Here is a 20,617-nt window from a genome sequence, read left to right as displayed (position 1 = left end):
GCAAGCGCGGCAAGAAGTCTGCGGGCGGCGGCGCCGGCGGCGGCGGCGGCAGCAGCAGCGGCGGCGGGAGCCCGCAGTCGTACGAGGAGCTGCAGACGCAGCGGGTCATGGCCAACGTGCGGGAGCGCCAGCGCACGCAGTCGCTGAACGAGGCGTTCGCCGCGCTGCGGAAGATCATCCCCACGCTGCCCTCGGACAAGCTGAGCAAGATCCAGACCCTCAAGTTGGCGGCCAGGTACATCGACTTCCTCTACCAGGTTCTCCAGAGCGACGAGCTGGACTCCAAGATGGCAAGCTGCAGCTATGTGGCCCACGAGCGGCTCAGCTACGCCTTCTCGGTCTGGAGGATGGAGGGGGCCTGGTCCATGTCCGCGTCCCACTAGCAGGCGGAGCCCCCCACCCCCTCGGCTGGGCCGGAGACCTAGGTAAGGACCGGCGCCCCGGCGCCCCTTCGCCGCTCAGGTGGCGGACCGACTGACGGCCGGGCCGCGGCTTCCCGACCCTCCTTCAGCCCCCATTCCCACCCCCCTCGGAGCTTGCGCCACCGTATGCCCTGAGCGTCCCCGAAAGGCTGGTGGGTCCCCGCTAGGGAGAGGGGGGATGCGCCCTGGTGAGGAGTGTGCGTGAGTGTGCGTGCCAGGCAGGAGGGAAGACCGAGAAAGACTCCAGGGTCATGGGTAAGGACAGTTTTCTTGCCAGCGCCTCCCTTTCTTTTGGCTTTAAGTTTTCGTTCTCCTTAAAACAAATGTTTCCAAATTCCACCTCCTCCTCCTTTCCGCCCACCCACTTCCTCTTGCCCTTGCGCTGAAATCCTTCCAGGTTGTTCAGCGCGAAGTCTCAGTAGCGGTGATAAGAACAGTGCTCCCTAGTCTTAGAAAACAGCCACGAAGACCTAAACAATAACCAACTTCCCCCCCCTCTGGGTTTTTGCAGATGTCATTGTTTCCAGAGAAGGAGAAAATGGACAGTCTAGAGACTCTGGAGCTGGATAACTAAAAATAAATATATATGCCAAAGATTTTCTTGGAAATTAGAAGAGCAGAACCCAAATTCAAAGAAACAGGGCGTGGGGCGCACTTTTTAAAGAGAAAGCGAGACAGGCCCGTGGACAGTGATTCCCAGACGGGCAGCGGCACCATCCTCACACCTCTACATTCTGATAGAAGTCTGAACAGTTGTTTGTGTTCCTTTTTTTTTTTTTTGGACGAAGAATGTTTTTATTTTTATTTTTTCATGTATGCATTCTCAAGAGGTCGTGCCAATCAGCCACTGAAAGGAAAGGCATCATTATGGACTTTCTCCATTTTCAAATGGTAACCAGAGGAATTTTTTAAGAACATCTTTAGACATAAAAATACGGGGATCAAACTGACTTGCAAAATCACAGTCAGTTCATTCCTTTTTACATTCTTCCTCTGAGGGAAAAAAAAAACCTTAAAATACAAAAAGCAACATTCTATTTATTTATTGATGACCCATGGTAAAATGCAAATAGATCCGGTGTCTAAATGCATTCATATTTTTATGATTGTTTTGTAAATATCTTTGTATATTATTTTTCTGCAATAAATAAATATGATTGAAAATTTTAAGAACCTCAGAGTTTGGTCTATATTTTTAAAGCTCAGGATTAAGTTGGCGGTAAATACTTGCTTGTTTAACTCTGGAGGCACCCAGGAGGGAGGGGGCACTAATATAAACAAAGCAGTGAAAAACGCAAATAAACTAGCTACTGACAGGCACTGGCATGTTATTTAGAAAGACAGCTTTATTATTATTCCAGTTTGGTGGTCAGTGGGCTTTGTGGCATCTGTCCTTCATCTCTTATCAGGTCGCCAAACAGCAAAAACTTAACAAATTTGATATTCACCTCTCTTGCTTATATTTTGAGGAGGCAGCTATAAAACAGTTCAATGCATATAAGCAATATGAAGCCAGCAGTATTTTCTCTTGTTGACTCTCTATTTTTGTCATGCCCTCCACTGTTGGTGAGGATTTTTAAATAGGAGGTTCATTTCAGTGAAAGGGTGTAGAAAGTGTTCTTTAAAATGACCGTATAAATCAATACAAATGCTTTGAAAATAATAAGGTTTAATTCAGCAGGAAAGATCATTCCAGTTGTAAAGTAATTTACCTCTTTCAGGAATGAAAATGAAATTTAATGTCATATTTGCTTAAAAGCCCAAGTTAATACTTTTTCATGTTAATGTTATCCATTTGGATAGAAGCATGCTCCTTCTTTATAAAGAACTTATAACTATGGCATAAAATACCATAAACAAAGAACCTGAACTTCCAGGATCTTCAGTAACTATTGGAGCAAGTACAATTTTAAATGCTATAGCTATTCATTTTCTAGTCAGTTCATTAGCAAGTATATTTTATCCAAAATTACACGGAATTTTTCGTTGGTTACTTATAGGTTTACAAAATATGAGGACGTTAACTTAAATGGGGCAAATGGGGCTTGATGTTTATTTCATTATTTCTGAGCCAGGAAAATATTGGCTCTTATCACTAATATCAGTAAAAGCAGAAAGTTTGTACACTTAGTTCTTAACTTTCACATCTAGTTTACTGCATTCAGGTGTAATCTGGGAACCTTTCAAACTGGAATATAATTTTGCTGTCTGTTTCAAACAATGGCTGTGGCAAATAAGTGTAGATGAATCTAAACAGGTCGTGTTTGTTCAACTCAGATTGAGGTTATTATTGCCTGAAGGTTTTTCTTTCCCTCCCACACAACATCAGAGAATGCTGACATAACAATATTGTAAATTTACTATTCTGAATATTTGAGACCATATTTTAGGATAAAGAGCCTATGGCATTTACTTACCCCTAAAGGTTAGTGAAGGCTTGGGGAATTAAATTTTGGATTTTGATAGTCCTTTACCAAATAACTACATGAGCTGGAAAGTGATTACGTGTTCCTGCATTTGTAGGGTGTGGGTATATTTGCAGAGTGAGAGAGAGAGCGAGAGAGAGAGAGAGAGAGAGCGAGAGAGAGAGAGAGCGAGAGAGAGAGAGAGAGAGAGAGAGAGAGAGAGAGCGCGAGCATGTGTGAGCGTGCGCATGTGTGTATAGGGTAGAAATCTAAGGAGGGAACCCTAGAAGGATGACGGAGAGCACATCCATCAGGATGGTAAATCTCTCTGTTGTGTGGATCATCCTACACCTCCATTTTCTAAACTTCACGGAGGAATTTCCTTGTTCACTAGCTTGGTCTGCCTATTTGATATTTCAGATTTCTTGACGTACATCAGGATGGAGCTGACTGTCATTGCTGAGAAGGTAATCTCTATCTTATCTCTGCCGCTATAAAACCTAGAGGTTTGACAAAACGTAGGTTTTCATTTGCCTTTTTAAATAAAAAAAAAATTTGGGGGGGTATTTTGTTCTCTTTACTTTTCTTATAAGAGAACCCTTTGGAGAAAAGCAAGTACCTTATTTATGTTGCTAAACTGAAGGTAATATTTTCCCCCTAGATTTTCAGAGAAATGAATGAATGAAAGAAAGGTGATGAATAGCTTTACTTTGCATGGGAATAATTCCCGGTGGAAAATATTAACTCTTAGAATACAATTTTCAGGTTGCAGACTGTTTGCATTCCCAATCTCCTCCCCTGTGCACGTAACAATGCTGATTCTTTTTTAGAATACAAATAAAGCCACCTGTGTTTCTTTTGCTCTACCATTTTCCCCCATTTTCATACTTTTTGCTACCTAGTCTTATTTAAAGGACACTTGCTTCAGAAGTGAGAATTTAATGTGATGGCTGGACCGGGGACTCTACCCTTTAGCTAAAATGCATTCACTGGAGAAAAAAATGCTATGTAAAATTGCCTTGAGTTAATTCTAAACAACTGAGTAAAAACGGTTCCTTTACTGTGCACACAAATTTTTTTAAACCTTGCTTTTAATTTTTGGATTGATAGCCTTCAGTCATAAGAAAGCAGTAAATCCGTTCTCTCACACATATTTATTTCCCTTCTTCGTGCACGCACTTGCCGAGCACATGCACACATGATAATTCACGCACAGTTGCAGGCATCCTCCCTAAAGTGGTACAAATTATTAATAAAATAAAATACCGTTAAATAGCAAAAACTCACATACTGTGTGTACTTTTTTCCCCACACTCAACAATGGCACAAGCTTCTTACTCCTGCAGTCTTCAGGCTCATATTCATAATGGAGCTTTTTAAGGGACACTTGGCCTCTTGCAAAAAAGTCGAGCATTTTGCACATTCCACGGTTTGGCAAACTCCGAACTGGTTATTTTCTCTAGACCGGTATCAAGTTCTTCTCAGGCATATGATTTCACTTGAAGTCCTGCCCAGGAATCCTTCAAAGTGAGCGTTTGTCCCGCTCTCATGATGTCAGGCGGTTTTCCCTGCATCTGTAATTTGAAGAAAAACAAACCAACCTGCGGGGAACAAACGCCACGGAAACCCAAACAGAACTCCGTGGGGAGCGGGAGTCTCACCTGCGGCGGGCGCGGGAGGGGGGCGCAGGCCCAGACTCCCCTGCGTGGGTGGCGGTCCGGTGCCACACGGTGGGGAGGGTGACAGTGTCCGTGCCCTCCTCCGACTGCGTGGACCACTCCGGGCTCGCGTCTGGCCGCTGCGCGAGGCGGCCGTTCCAAGTGTCAGCGGTAGCAAAGGCGGCAGCAGCAAGAGAGTCAGGCAAAGGCCCAACCTCAAATTTCCAGAGACAGGCCTGTATTAGCGACAAACAAGGGTCGAGCGGGGGATCCCCGGGGGCCACTTTTCCAGAATTTTCTGCCTGTTGCGTCGGAAGGCGTGCCCCACCCCCAGCACCAGCGAAAGTGGAAGAAAAGTGCACCGGCAAAGTGGAAGGAGAAATCGGTTTCCTCCTAATTTTTCAAAGCCAGCAACCCCACTCTCCAAACCGAGACCTCAAAAATGCCAACAAGATTATTAATTATCCGATTTACTGAACAGCAAAAGATTGACCTAGTAAACTGGACATGGGATACATTTGCCATTTGCTTTTGTCCCAAGGTCCCGGGACGTGAGCCTACTTAATGTTCTTAGCAAATCAAAGCACGTGTCCTTTGAAGAAGGTGTGTAATTGGAGTTTAAGGCATGTGTGGAATTCCCAGATGTCTATAAAGTAAGAAGGAGCATGTGGCAGGTCACTGGAAGGTGGGGCAGGTTAAAATCACTGGCACAAAAGCCCCCCCCCCTTTATATTCGACTTCTTTATAAGGGCTGGGGAGGTAAACCTTGGGGAAAGGATGGGGCTGGGTCATAATGAATATCCAGCTTCTCCTATCAGAGTCATAGTAACCATGGTAAAAAGCACATGGTCAGAAAACCTCAAAGAAAACACTCAATTATAGCCGGGATTTCGTGGGCGCCCTGCAATGAGATCGTTTGGGGTTTGCTTCAGCGAAGGCCTCCAACGGCTGTCTTTCTTGTTTACGTGGACTGTTTTCTTTTCCTTCCATTCCGCCCTCCCCTCCCCACTAAGTTTGTGGATGTGTCTTCATGCTTATTCGTGAATAAAATTCCAGATTAGGAAAAGAAAAAAAAAAAAACGTGTCGAAAAACATTCATTCCCAAAGGCAGCCTTCTTGGGGGAGGGCAGATTAAAGATTATGAGCAAGTGAAATAAAGCTTCTGTAAAGCAAGCAGTTTAAACATTGACTAGAAATGAGCGAATATTCAATGAAAAGACAACCACCAGGATCAGCAGCACTCTTTTCCCATTTCACTGAGGAATATGTACCTGTATATGAGACTGTGGAATCCAAGCTCCAGTTTGAATATTGTTGAGCAGGCAGTTTTGTTTTGTTTTGTTTTGTTTTGTTTTGTTTTTGGTTTGAAGCTGGAATCGAAGGCAATATGACTTTTATCCTTGGGTTCAAGATGGTGCCCTCACTTACCTGCACAATGGAGCCACAGGCGGGAGAAGTAAGGATGGGGTCTGCCAAAGAAGTTGGTCCTGGCAAAGGTTGGGGTTAGGAGGGGGATGGCGTGGGGTCATTTCAGGTTGGGGACCAGAGCTCGGGGGTTGGAACAAAGCGCACCACAGACCCGCCACCGAAGCAGGCGGGAGGGCTAAAAGGACGCATGAGGGGGGGGGGAGGGAGGCACGAGTGTGACAAGTGAAAAGTTAAGCAGGTACCTGAAGGAAGTTTATCTTGCCCAGATGTTAGGGCTTTTATGAAATGTCACGTGAGGAGAACAGATGTACAATTTGCAAATGGGGCCACGCCTGTAAATACAAGGGAGGCAAATGCTTGGAGGAAAATCCAGGCATAAATCATCAACCTCCTTTTCTACATATCTATTCTCTCCTGTAAATATTTGCCACCGGAAAGGGAAGACACATCCTAAATCCTTAAATGCGTCTTCAGGAGAAGTCGCAAGCCTATCCCCTCCCAGCACCCTCATCCCCTAGGTGTCTTGGGTGCAGAGGGTTGGGGTGGCTGCAAACTTTTCCCCCCTTGCGTTTTCCTTCTTCACGTTCCCCATCCCCCCACGTTTCTGCCCTGGCCTCTCAGAGACTTTTGATCCTGAGAGACAGATCGGATCTCGGTTGGGAAAAGCTGAAACTAATCAATTCCCTTTTTGAAGGGGTAGAGAGTGATAAGAAGAGAGAAGGAATGCCAGGCCTGACAGACCCTAAACTTCCAAGCTGGTTGGATGGGCTGAAAGATGAGCAGATGAGCTGGCGATCCCTCACTCCTGGGGCTGGGACCCAGGCTCTGGGGATCCTTGCTACCCATGGGGTAGGGCTTTTAGGAAGTCAAATTATTGGTTTGATTGAGAAGGATTTTTAAAAATCACTTGTATCAATAAGAGACTTTTTTCTCATTCCACGAAAGAAAGAAGCTCAGTTCATAAACAAAACTAAAATGAATTAGTAGTTACCCAGTTGTGAAAGCTCAATTCCTTTCTCTGTTCTTAAGAGAGATGTTAATAGAAGCTATTGTGAATATTAATGCATGGCTCAGCCAGGATTTCTGTGCAATTAAGCTTCTAAATATTTGTTGACAATACCTTTCAGACTATACATTAAATGAACGAACTGTTCCGTGGCTCTTCATTTAAATGCCACATTATTCCCAGCCTCTGTAAAATTGTCATGGCACCTGGCTTATAGTTATTATGTGCTGCCCATACAGCTCTGTATTTAAAACTTTTTTTTAAAGTTGGGATATTTTCTTCCACAATATTAAGTCTAAATTTACTGTCAGTTTATATTAATCTTCTTTGGATTTCCAAAGAATTGAAATAAATTCAAAATGATCAGCTTTAAGGGTGACAGTTTTTAAAACGACTAGAGCAGATAAACAGACATATCTTTTTTCTCTATGGCATTTAATCCAGCTGTCCCTGGAGGAACTTAACCTTGATTTATTACTTTTGGATACATATCATATCTGGTTATGGCCCCGGAAGCATCCCGGAGGAAGACCCCAGATCCCGCCCCTCTGGGTTCGCCCAGCCTGGATCAGCCCCCCACAGCCTGCCTCTCATATGGGACTCCTGCCTTAGGGCCTTCCAGACTTCCATTTCTAACCAGAGTACTGGACACAACAGTTTTTCTTTTGTTTATGAAACGTAACACCAATCAAAGAATTGTTACTATTGTTGAGAGCCAACATGCAGCAAGAAGAGACCATGCCAGGACTGAAAGTTTACCGGTGAGGTCTGTTCATGGCCCCCCTACAACCGTGTGCTCCACTCCTGGGCAGAACCCTACCTTCCAGAGCAGCCTTCTTTAAAATGTTCTTATAAATCCCTCTTTCATTATGACAGAAGGAAACTTCTGTTAGCATCTTGCTAAGGGTGCCTATCACTCCATTCAACCCTTCACTTCTCTTGCTACCGCCCCCCCCCCCCCATCAATACACACCTTTTAAAACTTTTAACTTTGTAAAGTAAAAAAAAAAGACTTGGAGCAGAGAATCCTTCTTCCTCTTCCTTTTCTCCAGGCCTCGACTGAGTGAAACTTAAAACACATCTCATAGATCAGTTTTCCTTCTCTGAAGTTAGGCACAGTCCACGACCCAGATTTTCAAATAGCCCAGGCTGGAGTCTGCAATATTTAATCCAGTCAGCTATTAAATGTCCTCCGGCTAAATCAAGAGTATAAGAATCCGTAGTAGGATAATGATACCAAGGACACTTTGGTAAAGGAAAGAGGGGGCTGGGAGGGAGCACGGACTCCAGGGATCCTTTGATTTGGAAAATCCTGTTTTTAGAAGTCCTTTCGGAGTAACAACAAAGCAAAGAAACATGAAAGAACAACTCTTTGTTCCAGGATATGGTTTTAATGAAATACTACTAACACGCACGAAAAGAAAAAGAAACAAAAAAGATCTACTATTAATAACGGCTTCTGAGACTCAGCTTTTCCTTTACCTATTAGGGACTAGCAGGCTGCGCAACGTGATCCCCTCTCCCCCTTTTCTGCCCCCGCATTCCCTCTCCAATTAAGCCAAAGGGATTGTTCAGAGGAGTCCCCGCACCTAACCGCAGTGACACAGCTCTCAGCTACCCATCCCTTCTCTGAGCAAAGCCTCCCCACCCCCACCCCCGCCCCGGGAACTTGACTGCTGGGGCTTTGCCTTCTCGCTTCTGAACGTGGGCACCCGCGCTTTTGGGTCCCTGGCTCGAGGTCTTCTTAGGACCCCAACACATGTGACACCAAGGGGATGGCGTGCCCCAAATCTGCCCGCCTTGGCTCCCAGCTGACCCTGCCCAGTTCTTTTTTGTTGACTTAAAACATCCGGAGGGACTGCAACTAATATAGCTGACGGGGCTGGGGGTAGAGGAGGAGAACGAAGAGCAGGGGGGTGGGGATCACCAAGAGAAAAAGCAACAGCATTTGGGAAGAGGGGGAGCAACCTTTTAGGCAGCGGGAACGAGGCATTTTAGCAGCCGTGTCTGTCATCTGTAACAGTGGACAGATAAAAACCATCCCAGATCAAAGAGGTTCGTTCATAAATCACCCGAAAGAAATGGATTGTGAGGAGTAAAAGACACGTGTCGAATAATCTCAACCCCGGAGTCCGCTAGCTGCCTGGCCGTTCCGAACGCCCCCTCTCGCGGTCCCCGCGCTGAGAGCGCGTCTTCCCGCAGGGAATGTATGTGGGGGGAGGTCTCTCCGTGCAAGTAACCTCCCACCCCGGCCCCCGCCAACCTCCTACCCTCAACCTCGCCGCCCCCCAGCTTCCGCCGTAGACGCCCGGCTGGGCCATCCCGGCTCCAGACTTGAGATTTCAATACAATCGGTTGACTCTAGATTGACCAAGGAAGTCGTGATAAAAATTGGAGTCTTTTCATTTATGAAGCCAGAAAGTTGCTCTTCCGGAATCGTAGACGTCTCCCCCTCTAGATCCCCTCTTAGTGTCCTCGTCCCTCTGGTGATCCCTCTGGATCATCCAACTTCGAGCCCAGAGAGGGAGTTCGGGAAAGCACAAATCGCCTGGGCGGGTGTTTTCTGTTCCGAGTTTTCTAAGTTTCGGAGGAACAGTGCTTTGCACTGAGGGTTGCCGCACCAGTGTAATCTGTAAGGAGCACTTGCTGCCTCTAAACTCAGACCGGGTGAATTCCCTTTCTCAGCCTCCCATCTCCCAAGCTCCGGACTCTCTCGCACCTGCTTCTCTTGATTGAAAAAACAAGCGAAAGCGAATGTCCAGTCCGTGTTCTAAACTCTCCAGCCAGCTGTCCGGAGGACCCTCGAAACGCGCATTGGGCGAGTTTAGAAATGCTGTGGTTGGCCATCCCCAAGAAACCAGTTGACAAATCTAAGAAAAGATAGAGCTTGTGAATTTGTGCGAGGGATTTCCAGCGACAAATGCCTCTTACTCCCTTTCTCTGTTTTAGCATCCTCCAGATAAGTAGGATTTTGCTTATAATAGGTGTTTATGGTTCCAGGAATTGCACTTTGATCTAGGATTTTGGGGGTGGAGTGTCTAAGGGGTCTCTAGACGCTTGTCTGATTTGAATGCTTTTCAGGATGATTTATGGCAAAAGGCTCTTTTCTGACACTTCCAGATGCCAAAGCTCTTACCTTCTTGGAAGGGGTGAGGGAAACCTGCTTCCAATAGCCGCGATGATGGGAGCCAGCGCGCCTACCACGCCACCCTGCGGGTCACCTTAAATTGACAGTAGACACCACCAGCCGACTTGAGCAGCTGAGAACCCGTCTCCGCCTTCCAACTTAAGGAGGAGGGAGAGACCTTTTTTGATGACCTACCTCGGGAGAGGAACCAAGTCACCGCTGTAAAGTTAGTCTCTAGCAGTTAACTCTGTTTTATGCAATTAACCACCTGCTCCCGCCCCGTTGGTGGTTTGGTGTTAATGCGATTTGACCCACCAATGTAAAGAGGGGAGGGAATAAGCCCTCCGCTGGGACCCCTGGTGGTTTCACCCGCCGGCCTCGGTCTCTGGCCGAGGCCGCGTGGTTCGCGATCCTGGTTCCGGCGGGGCGGAGGCCGGCACAGAGCTCAGAAGCAGCTAGGGAATCGGGGCAGGATTGGGGGTGGAAGCGATGTCTTTCCGCAAGCTCCCTGCAGTCGTAGGACGGTGAGGCGAGGCCAGGAAAAATAACCCTCCCGACTCAATGATTGCGAGCTCCACCGTGAAGCTGAAAAGCTGAATGTGCGCCGCTGCAGGGGGCAGGTCAGACAGGGCGGAGGCTAGTGAGATTTTAGGGGACCCCTAGGGCCCACAGAGCAGAGAATGCGCTGAAGACATTTGTCAACCCGAAGCTAAAGGTGGGCCCGACCCTCAGTAGCCTCTAGCAGAAGCTTTTCCCCCCACCCCGAGGATACGATGGTTTCTAGCCATTTCTTCCCCGAAATGTAGCTGACTAGGGACTGGGAACGAGGGCTTTGTTTTCCTTCTTCCTTCCCAAGGTGAAGGCAAATTAAGGAAGGAATTAGCCGAGCAGGCTCCAAGACCAGCGGTGAGGAGGGTCGAGGCCAGGGCACTGCTAGAAAATGTCTGCTTACAGAGGAAGGTTTAGCCCTGAGTGATATTCTGGTTATTTGCTTAGAATCCCACAAGGCTCAGAATCTGCGATATTTGGGAAAGAGGGTCTGACTATTTCAGTCTTTCTCTGATGAGTCTCCACACTCCCTTCTCCCAAGTCCCTTTGAGGTAGTAACTGGCAGGTCAAAGGTTTGCTTTCCCGATTGAGAAGTAAGCCTGATTTCCCGGGTGAAGGAGAATGGATTAACTCAAGAATCTGAAGAGGGAGAAAACCCACGTATTTTCCAATGTACAGCTTTCTTCATTCTTTATAACATTACAAAACAAAGCACCAGATCAGAGTTTATTGGTTTATGCAGAAACGATCCTGATGTGATAAGCTTAATCATATGACAAAAGACATTCTGATTATCCCCCTCCTCTCCAAGGGCGGCCTGAGAATTTTTGAAAGTCACTGCCTTTTCCCTAGCATTCTGGTCACTACATCAAAAGACTCAGGTCACCTCTTGTCTTTTCTGTGTGTATATATTCAAAAGCATAAAAATATTGAATAAAAAACTTTCCCAACTTCAAACCTATCAAATGTTTAACAGCTGAGGGATATTCATCTTTAGGAGGCAGGCCAAAATGTCAATAAAAATTTAATTATTTCTGAAACATATGGGAGCACTTACAAGACCCAAAATGTGATACTAAGTATTGATATTGAGAGGAAACCAAACAATATACTTTCATATTTGCTGGTCAAGACCTTATACCCTGAAAAAAGTTCCACAAGCCGCAGAAATTTTTATTCTTCCCGACAGGGTTTCTAAAACTAGCATGAAAGACAGGTTGGTGGTCAAAGGGGTCATCTGTATTCTGTGTAAGGAAAAATTAGTGTTGAACTCATATGTGTTTGGCATTTGTTTTCTGGAGAAAACTGTGATGTCTTTGATAGCAAATTACATTTCAGTAGAGGATGGAGGGAAGGTGTACATTGGTGTGGCCATTTTTGATTTTTAATAGCTAACACGGACTGCTTTATTTTTGAAATGTTACCTACAAAAATTCTTGAATCCTATAATTCTGCCATGTTGAGAGATAGCCTTTTATGCCGGAAGGTGACACTGGAGGTGTTAGTTCTGTAGTTGGCTGTGAGGAGCTAGATTGGTGTGCAACTTGGCGCAAGCTCCAAAATGAAATTAGGGTCTCGTAGGTAACGACTTTTCTCCACTTAGAAGCATTAGCTTGTTTCCACTTGCAGCTTCCACGGGACTTTTGCTTTCTAAAAAACGACATCAAACCTTACCTCTTGAATTGTAGGTTAATTTGATGGTCAGCTGCTACTTTTGGACCAGTCCTCCAATCGGGTTTGATTTCATTGTCATCATTTCCAGGTTTCACTGTGGTTCACTTCACAATGCCTTCAAGAGTTTCTTTGGTACCTCGTTTGCTGCTTCCCTAGACAAGAGGTTCTCAGTGTCAATATTAGCCTGATGGTGATTTACATACCGTCCTCAATTGATAACCCATTTAATTGACAGTGAAGGACTCTGGAGTCCAGTGTTTAAGTTATTTGCCCAAGACTAACTGGGCCTAGTCTGGTGCCCTTTTCTCTACTTAGAAGCATGATTTCAAAATTTTAACACGTTTGTAAACTCCAGAATTGGCCTGATATGAAAACTACCCATTTTCTTCCAGCTGATCAACTTTTCCCCGAGACTCACTGGTTTTCTCTTTTACTACACTTTTGTATAAACAAAGCAGATAACAAGACCATGATTGTCTGTTAACAAGTGAGGCTGGACACCACTCTGTGTATGGATGTAACACCTGGCCAGGATCCTATTTAGTTATTTATCTTTTCATTTCCTAAGAATGAAAATGAGTAGGGCTTTATTTATACTAAAAATTCTAATAGTAATATTATTTATATGTGTACCTATCAGAGTACTTTTTGCTTTATTTTGATTTTTACAGTCACTGGTACAAAGCCTTGTATGTGGAAAAATGCCCCAAGACCATTATTTTTGCCTTTTATAAGGATAATTACCCCTAAGAATATTCTTACAAATTTAAGACTGATGGAAAAAGAAAGATAATTTAACTAGCATGTGCAGAAACTGTTTCTGGGCAGAAAAACCAGGAGTGTAGTTTGCCCCATAGAGTAATTATGGAATGAGGCAGAACCAAAGGCGAGTGATCATACAGGGGTTTTCCTACTCTGTGCAACTGATCCCAGAGGCCTTTTCAGTTTGTGATCTGTGATGCTATTCTTATGTCTGACATGCTTTCCTAGTGGGGTTTGTTTTCATGAGTTATTGATGTAAAGAACAATTTGAAATAAAGTTGTTAGCAGAATTAAGAAAAGTCACACCCCAGGTAAAGAGCGTGTGAAATTATTCAAATGTATAGCCACAGTGACTCTCATTTACTCCTGTGAAAGATCTACCCAGTTGTCTGATTGTACAGCTAGAGTTAAATATCATTGTAGAGCTGCAGAGGCAGTTTTGAAATGTTCATTCTTCTTCAACCACTTTTCCCCAAGTGACAGGCTGTGTGGGTGGCCACTGTGACACTGCCTTCAGTTAAACAAATACATGATTATTCAATCAACAAACATTTCTTGGGGGTCTCTGTGAAGCCTAAAGGCTATGTAGAAGTGAGTGTGTCATGTTCATCATAACAAACAAACGAACCTCTGATCACACGATGTTGGTCTCACCTGTGGATATTTGTTGCATGTGTGCTGAAGGCTCCACCACGTGCTTTTCTTTGACATTCTGGGCAGTGCAGAAAATTAGGGCCTCCCCTACCTGTGGAAGAATAGGAATGAGAGGCAAAAGTGGTTCAGTCTGCATTTAGAATTCTGACTGGAAATATTTTTTGTATGTTTTTTATTTATTTTTGACAGAGAGAGAGTGTGTGTGTGTGTGAGCAGGGGAGGGTCAGAGAGAGAAGGAGACACAGAATCTGAAGCAGCCTCCAGGTTCTGAGCTAGCTGTCAGCACAGAGCCCAACACAGGGCTCGAACCCAAGAACCACGAGATCATGACCACAGCCGAAGTCGGACGCTCAGCTGACTGAGCCACCCAGGCACCCCTGAGAGGAAACTTTAGAACAGCGAATAAAAGTGACTCTAAGACCATTTTCTTTTGGCTTTTGCTACTTGTCTTTCTTTTCAAGGCACACTTACCAATCTGTAGCAACATCCTATATAGTTGCTTATTAGACTAAGATTTTTGTGCCTCTCCAGCTCATTACTATAATCTCAGCATCTTGCTTAGCACCTGTGTCATGGCATCTTTGTTGATTTGAACCCCACTGCTATACTAGTAGGGAAACCGAGGCAGAGAGGCAGAAACCACATCTAAGAGAACCAAAAAAAAAAAAAAGAAAAAAAGACAATATGACAGTTCTATAGTGTGATGGCGGGGAAGTTCATATACTTGCCTCTTAGGTTTACAATGAAAACCCAAATAAGCACAAAAGAAAATAAGTATTAAAACTTTGAGATTCAGACATTAATTTTAACTTAAGTGTTTTAGAGTGCTTTCTATATGGGGCCCATAGCTGCCATTTGCCTATATGATTTCTTTGTGTGAATAAGTAAAGGGATCCCCTTTTCTGAGGGCTTATGGTTTGTCTGTCAGAGCAGGGCTGACATCAGGCCCGTTACCCCATGGACCAAATGCCTTTGTTCAGTAAACATCCCTCACAACCATGGGTAGCAGCCTTGGCACCTCAAAAGCAATAATTGTCAAATTTAATAAGAAATCTGGGTAGCTTGTTATCAGTATGTTTTCAAGTCTATGAAATTGATTCCACTTGATTTCTGTCAAAGACCCAAATAGAGAGTCTCCACATGTGCTGCTTCTAAACCAAACTGGGGCAGTTTATCCAGAAGGGTCTCTTCTCCTGATCCAGCCAATTAGAGTTCCATTTTCCCATACTCCTGTGCTATAAAAACTCTACATTGCCTCGTCACCTCCTAAAACAGTATGAACATCGGTAACTAAACATTATATGTCAATCAGTATCTACTGAAAAACCGAAACTCCAAGATACTTATTTATTGCATATATATGCATACATTATTCCAAACCCGAGTGGTGGTTTAGAGATTTAAATATAATTGATTGTGAATTGGAAAGAGGTATTCTAAAGCTATTTTAAGTTTGGTATGATTAGTATGAATGGAGAAAGCTGCTTCTCCACCCCCATTCTTCTGCCTTCCCCCCTCACTCCAGGGATGCGGTGAGCTTGTGTAATTTAAGGCAGGTGGTCCACATAGTAGGCTGACCACAGAGGATGAGAGTGTGTGCATTTGATACCCTGACTGCTGCTCTTTAATAGACTTTAAATATACTATGACTATTATTTGGCTTTTGGCTATTACATTTATTTTCACTTTCTTTCAAAGGCCTCTCTTTTTCATTTCGTCATTTTCCACATACTGAAATGCAACCCAGGTCCAATGGCACCAAATAGAGAATTTATCTATGTTGTCATCAAACTGGATGCAAACGAAATATCAAAGGGGGGCAGAGGGTGCCGCTATATAGGGCTCTTGAATGCTGACAGAAAATGCACGCATTTTTCTTTGCCTGGGTAATAACAATATTTTATTTTTATATAAAGCCTTTCATCTGAGAATCTCAAAGGCCTTCAAGATGTCGTTTGGGTCTGGCATTCTTCAATTGGCTGCCCTTTGTCTCTTTCAGTAAGGAAACATGCCTGCTGGATGTAGTTTCATAACTGATCTTGCACTTGAGTATGCACGTTCAGGGGTCCAAGGGCACTGAGTGTTTCTTGAATAGATCAAACAAATGACCAGTTATGACATTCTCAAAACAACCCTGAGAGGAAGATGGGTGGCAAAGGTGATTATCTAATTTGCAGATGGAGCAGTCATGACACAGCAGGTTAAGTGACTCACCTGAGGGCACACAGTGGAGTCTTTGTTACTGCTGGAAACGGTAGTAACATCTACCAGACCGCTAGCATGGCTGTGTTTCTTTGACGTGCCACCTATCTGCTCCATGCCCTTTAAGAATGAAAATCTCCAAGAAATGGCACCCTTGTGCATATAAAAAAAGGAGACTAGAGTAGCAACTTTGGAAATGTTTAAGATGGAATGTGTGGGCCTTACTTCTTCAGAAAAATCACAGCTTCTATTCAAATTAGTGAATCTAAAGTATAAAAGAAATATCCCTTGCACATAGAAAGTGGAAGTATGATCTTTGAATTCCATTCCTTATAAGTAAGAGAGCACGTGTTGGTCTCAGCCAAGAAGCCTAGCGGTAATGTGATATATATTTATGTATAGCTATATATGTAAATTCCTGAAGCTATTTGCACATTGTGAAACTTACAGGTATTTACCTTACTTGTTATTATCTTTTTCTTTCCTGGAATTTTGTTTTGCTCATCGTTTCAAGCATTGTCACTGGCTTCACATCGTAGTTATTAATCTGAAAGTCCTGAATCTGAATTATTCCTTGGTATCATTTTATATGCTTCACTGGTAACTCCATATTTGACAGTTCTGACTGGGATGTTACACTTAACGTTTATGTTTTAATGTCCATTTGGGATATTATATGATGATTTACTTTTAATTTTAAAATTCACAGGGGCAGGGATCCCAACTCTGCTTTTGTAAGTAAGGTCACTTCTGTATTTTATTCCAGTAAGAAGAACTAACAGAAGGAGTATGTATATATTTTTTTAATAGGGAGTACTTCATAATAAAAGTGACTGTAGTTTTCATCTGAGAATAATAATACATTTGAAACAAAATAATTTATGAAACAAAAACTTGTTTTGTTTTTCTTTCCTTTATCTTATATTCCATTTGAGTTTCAAACATGGAACCTGTCTTTCAAAGTGAAAGATTTTTACAAAAAGTAAAAAGAAAATGTTCTGGAGTGATTTTTATATCATATATTCTGAAGCTGTCATTAGTCCATTTTACTGACAGTTATAGATAAAAAGAAAAAGAACTGTGGGTGTGTGTCTTCCTATTTTTCTAAGTTTAGAAATTCTCAGATCGAAGATATATAACTTAGAAAGTTTGGGAAAAGCTGTTCCATATATAGTGTTGGTGTTACCATATCAGGGGTAGAAATCTCAGCGATTATGCCCATTTTCTTTATCTGTACATACCATCTAGGTTCTCAGCTGAGTTTTGATCTGCTCCAGAAGGAATATGCATAAACAAGCAGGAGAAATGATGAAAAAGTTAAAAACTCAGTGATCTTACTTTGCCTGAATTTGAGAGTCCAGAATCTGTACTCCATCTCATCATTGTCGGTCTCTCTCTTCCATGAAATCTCCATTGCTTTGTGCTCTCTCTACAAATGAAGCCACATTTGAGAAAGAAGGTGAAGATTTAGCAAAGTGAAACAGTGAAAGATGCTTAAGATTTTTCCCTGCTTTATTAGATAATCTGAGTATGGGTTTTGCTCTTCTTTTTCTTACACAGAGTAATCAAACCCTTAATGCTGGCCTTTTCATTGGGACATGTTTCTTTGCGGAGGTTATGAGGTCTTCTTGCATTACTGATTTTGCCCTAAATGAAAGTTCCACTTCTGATGTATACTTGAGTTGGGTTAGGGTATGAGTGAAAAATAGAAGAACAAGTCTTGTCTAAGCTCCACCACCTATGAGCTGTGTTATTTGACAATTAACTGAATTTATCTGGGTATCACGTTCTCTAAATTGGGGTTAGTGGTAGATTATATCACAAGCATTATCATTCTGTCATACTACAACCTAATATCTCTGACGATGCTTCAATAAAATGCAGTAAATTACCATTGCCAACTAACTCATCGAGACATTTTTCTGTCAGGTGCCAAATTTTACATCTATAAGATCAGGTATTTTCCAAAAAAAATTGTAACTTAAAAATTGTGAAATAAAGCATTATTTATAAATCTGAAAACTCTTTGTGAACTTCAAATTCCTATAGTTAAAAAACAAAAATCAAAACTTGAAATCTGGGAGCAAATGCAAAAGTAGTGATAAATCAGTAACATCTCATTGCTTTTAAAAGTCATTTGCTAATAGTTTAACTTTACCATTTTCATGTTAAAGGAGAGTATTTGTTACTTATCCCTTAAATCAAAGATTAATTCTATCTTAAATTATTCATAAGGTATCTTTACTAGTCAATATTAATCTTATTCAACAGTTCATAGCTATGTTATAAGACATGAGAGACAATTAGTATATGTGTTTATGTACAATTAGCCTGCTTATTACTGATAATGAAAATGATAGATACCGGAATGTATATTGGCTTCGAGGATTCTTTAAAGTATTAGTTCACAATTTTTCATCAAAATTTTCTTTTTCACATATGACATCAAAGTAAGGATTTAAAACTTGAAACTTTTCTTAGGACTCATTCTCTGAAGTATTTCTGTTTCTTGTTTTGTTTTGTGGTCACTAACCACAGAGAAATTTGTCTTTTTTACATATGCTGGAAATAATTTACTGCTTTTAGAAATATTAAACCACAAAAAAAACCCCAATGTTAAAGAAACATGGGTCTGCTGAAGCCCTCAAAAAGCCAGGAAATTGAGAGTTAATGCAGAAGCTCTGATCCGGCTCTATGTCCAAGGGACTTTAGACCTCTGAAGAATGACAGGTAGAGCCAAGCCCACATACATGCAAATATTTAAAAAAAAAACCAAACGGTATTGGCAGGATGATGTGGCAGAGGGCACACATGATCAGTGCAATTTCTGTGAGACACTAATAGTCCCACTGACTTACTATAAAATAATATTTTTCATAAACACCAATTCTTACCTAACCTTAACATATAGTCAAAAATCACAAATTCAACACACTTCTAAAATGACAGTGCAGGTTTTGATCTGTGGTTTGGATGTATTTCATTGTCTGAACTTAACAAAAAGGATATTCTCAAATGAAGTTTTAGAAGTTATATCACTTGTACAATCTTTGTGTGTGGTGTATGGAGAAACAGCACTTTCAAGGGTATCTATTTTACTGACTTCACTTACGATTAGGTCTCAGGAAATAAAGTCACCTGATGTACATAACACAGAAGGCAAAAGTTCACGGTTGCAGTGGATGTATTTTTTTTTTAAGTGCTGTTTTTCAAACATTACCTTATATGTAATCATATAGAAACTAAAATTCATGTCAGTCACGAGAGGGAAGTTTTATTGATGAAAGCATTTGATCCAGTTTATAATTACATTGTATTGTATTGAATTGATTTAAACAATGTAATACTTTTCCTCAAGAACTTATACTTGCCTGTTGTTTCCATTTTAATATTTAATTATTATTTAGTGCACAAAATGTATTTTGAATGAAAACATATATATCAAAATTGATTTTATTTAAAAAATTAAATATATATTTTATTATCACAATTAAGCCTAATTCATAGCAAAACATATCATTGGATTGAGTCCAGTGCTTTAAATTTTTAAAATCTACAAATAGAGAAAAACTTCTAGTGCTTGTTTTGTAGGGATGCCCTTGATGTATTATTAAAAATGAATTGTCATATCATAATAATCATATACCTTTAAAAGTATTTCTGTTGAGCTATTTATCAAAATAGACAATGATAATTAAGTAATGAATTAATGTATTGCTTCATTTACCATCATATTATTTGCCTTCTTTGTAAATGAAAAAGAAAGGTGAAAACCAAATGTATCAGTTACTTAAAGTTAGCACATTTGGAATCAGAAAGATAAAGAATTTACATGAATCAGAAAGCATAAACTGCTTCCAATTTTAATTAAGAAAAATTTTTTTCTGATATGAACATTACCTCACCAAATATAGTTTTTTTTTCATTTTAGAGTTCTGTTTTAAAAGCTAATAGACTATAAGAATGAGACATAATGGAAGATGTATTTAATAAATATTCATGTCTCAATATATATTTTATTTATTGAAACCTGATAATTTGCCCATCTATGCTAGTGATTTCAGAAATTACTGGTAAAATAACAAACATTTAATGAGAAACATTTAACAACCTATTAAGTAGGAGTTAAATTGCTTTTATACTGTGAAAAGGCCTAATAATTGCAGTCTAAAACTACTTTCCACACTGATTTTTTTTATGTATTAGTTTAGATCTAAAATCTTGCTTTCTGTACTTACTTGAACATCGAGATTTTAAAACATATTACTGAATGAAGAGTATATAATGAAGTCTTTCCAGATTCAGGAGCCCAATAATAATTTTTCACATTACATATTACATATTCCAAATCATAGATTCGATTGGGTTGCAGTTCATGTGTAAATAAGTGAAATTTTTCAACCTAATTTTTAACATAACATCCCCCATAAAACACAGGAAACATGTTCCCAGGGAGAAAAATTAGCACATGAACAAAAGTTGTCATAATGCACTTCTAAAGATTAAACTTTGTGAGCTTAAATCAGAGCTTTACAAATAAGAATCATTTTGCCTTTCTATTCTGGGCTTAAAGGAAGACATTTGACACATTTACATGACAAACTTAGTCAATGTTTGGAAATGCTTTGTAGTGGCCAAAAGCTGTGCATTTCCTTCTGTTGACCTGATTTTTTTCTTCCAATAAAGTTAATTAATAGAAGATGCATCAAACAGGATTATTGCAGATGTGC

The 20,617-nt window shown here is 41.5% G+C and overlaps 1 protein-coding gene across 1 annotated transcript in view; it reads left to right on the top strand.

Annotated features, from left to right (window-relative positions):
- The window catches only part of TWIST1 (twist family bHLH transcription factor 1), a 1,809-nt gene extending 354 nt beyond the window's left edge, over nucleotides 1-1,455 (top strand). The window contains 2 exon segments of the mRNA XM_029957615.1: nucleotides 1-425; nucleotides 934-1,455. The exon segment at nucleotides 1-425 is cut by the window's left edge and continues 94 nt beyond it. Coding sequence (XP_029813475.1) covers nucleotides 1-383 — 383 coding nt within the window. The 3' untranslated portion in view covers nucleotides 384-425; nucleotides 934-1,455.
- The last annotated feature ends 19,162 nt before the right edge of the window (nucleotides 1,456-20,617 follow it).

Source organism: Suricata suricatta, chromosome 2 (assembly GCF_006229205.1).
Source record: "Suricata suricatta isolate VVHF042 chromosome 2, meerkat_22Aug2017_6uvM2_HiC, whole genome shotgun sequence".
Classification (NCBI taxonomy): Eukaryota; Metazoa; Chordata; class Mammalia; order Carnivora; family Herpestidae; genus Suricata; species Suricata suricatta.
This window is presented reverse-complemented; position numbering and strand designations above follow the sequence as displayed.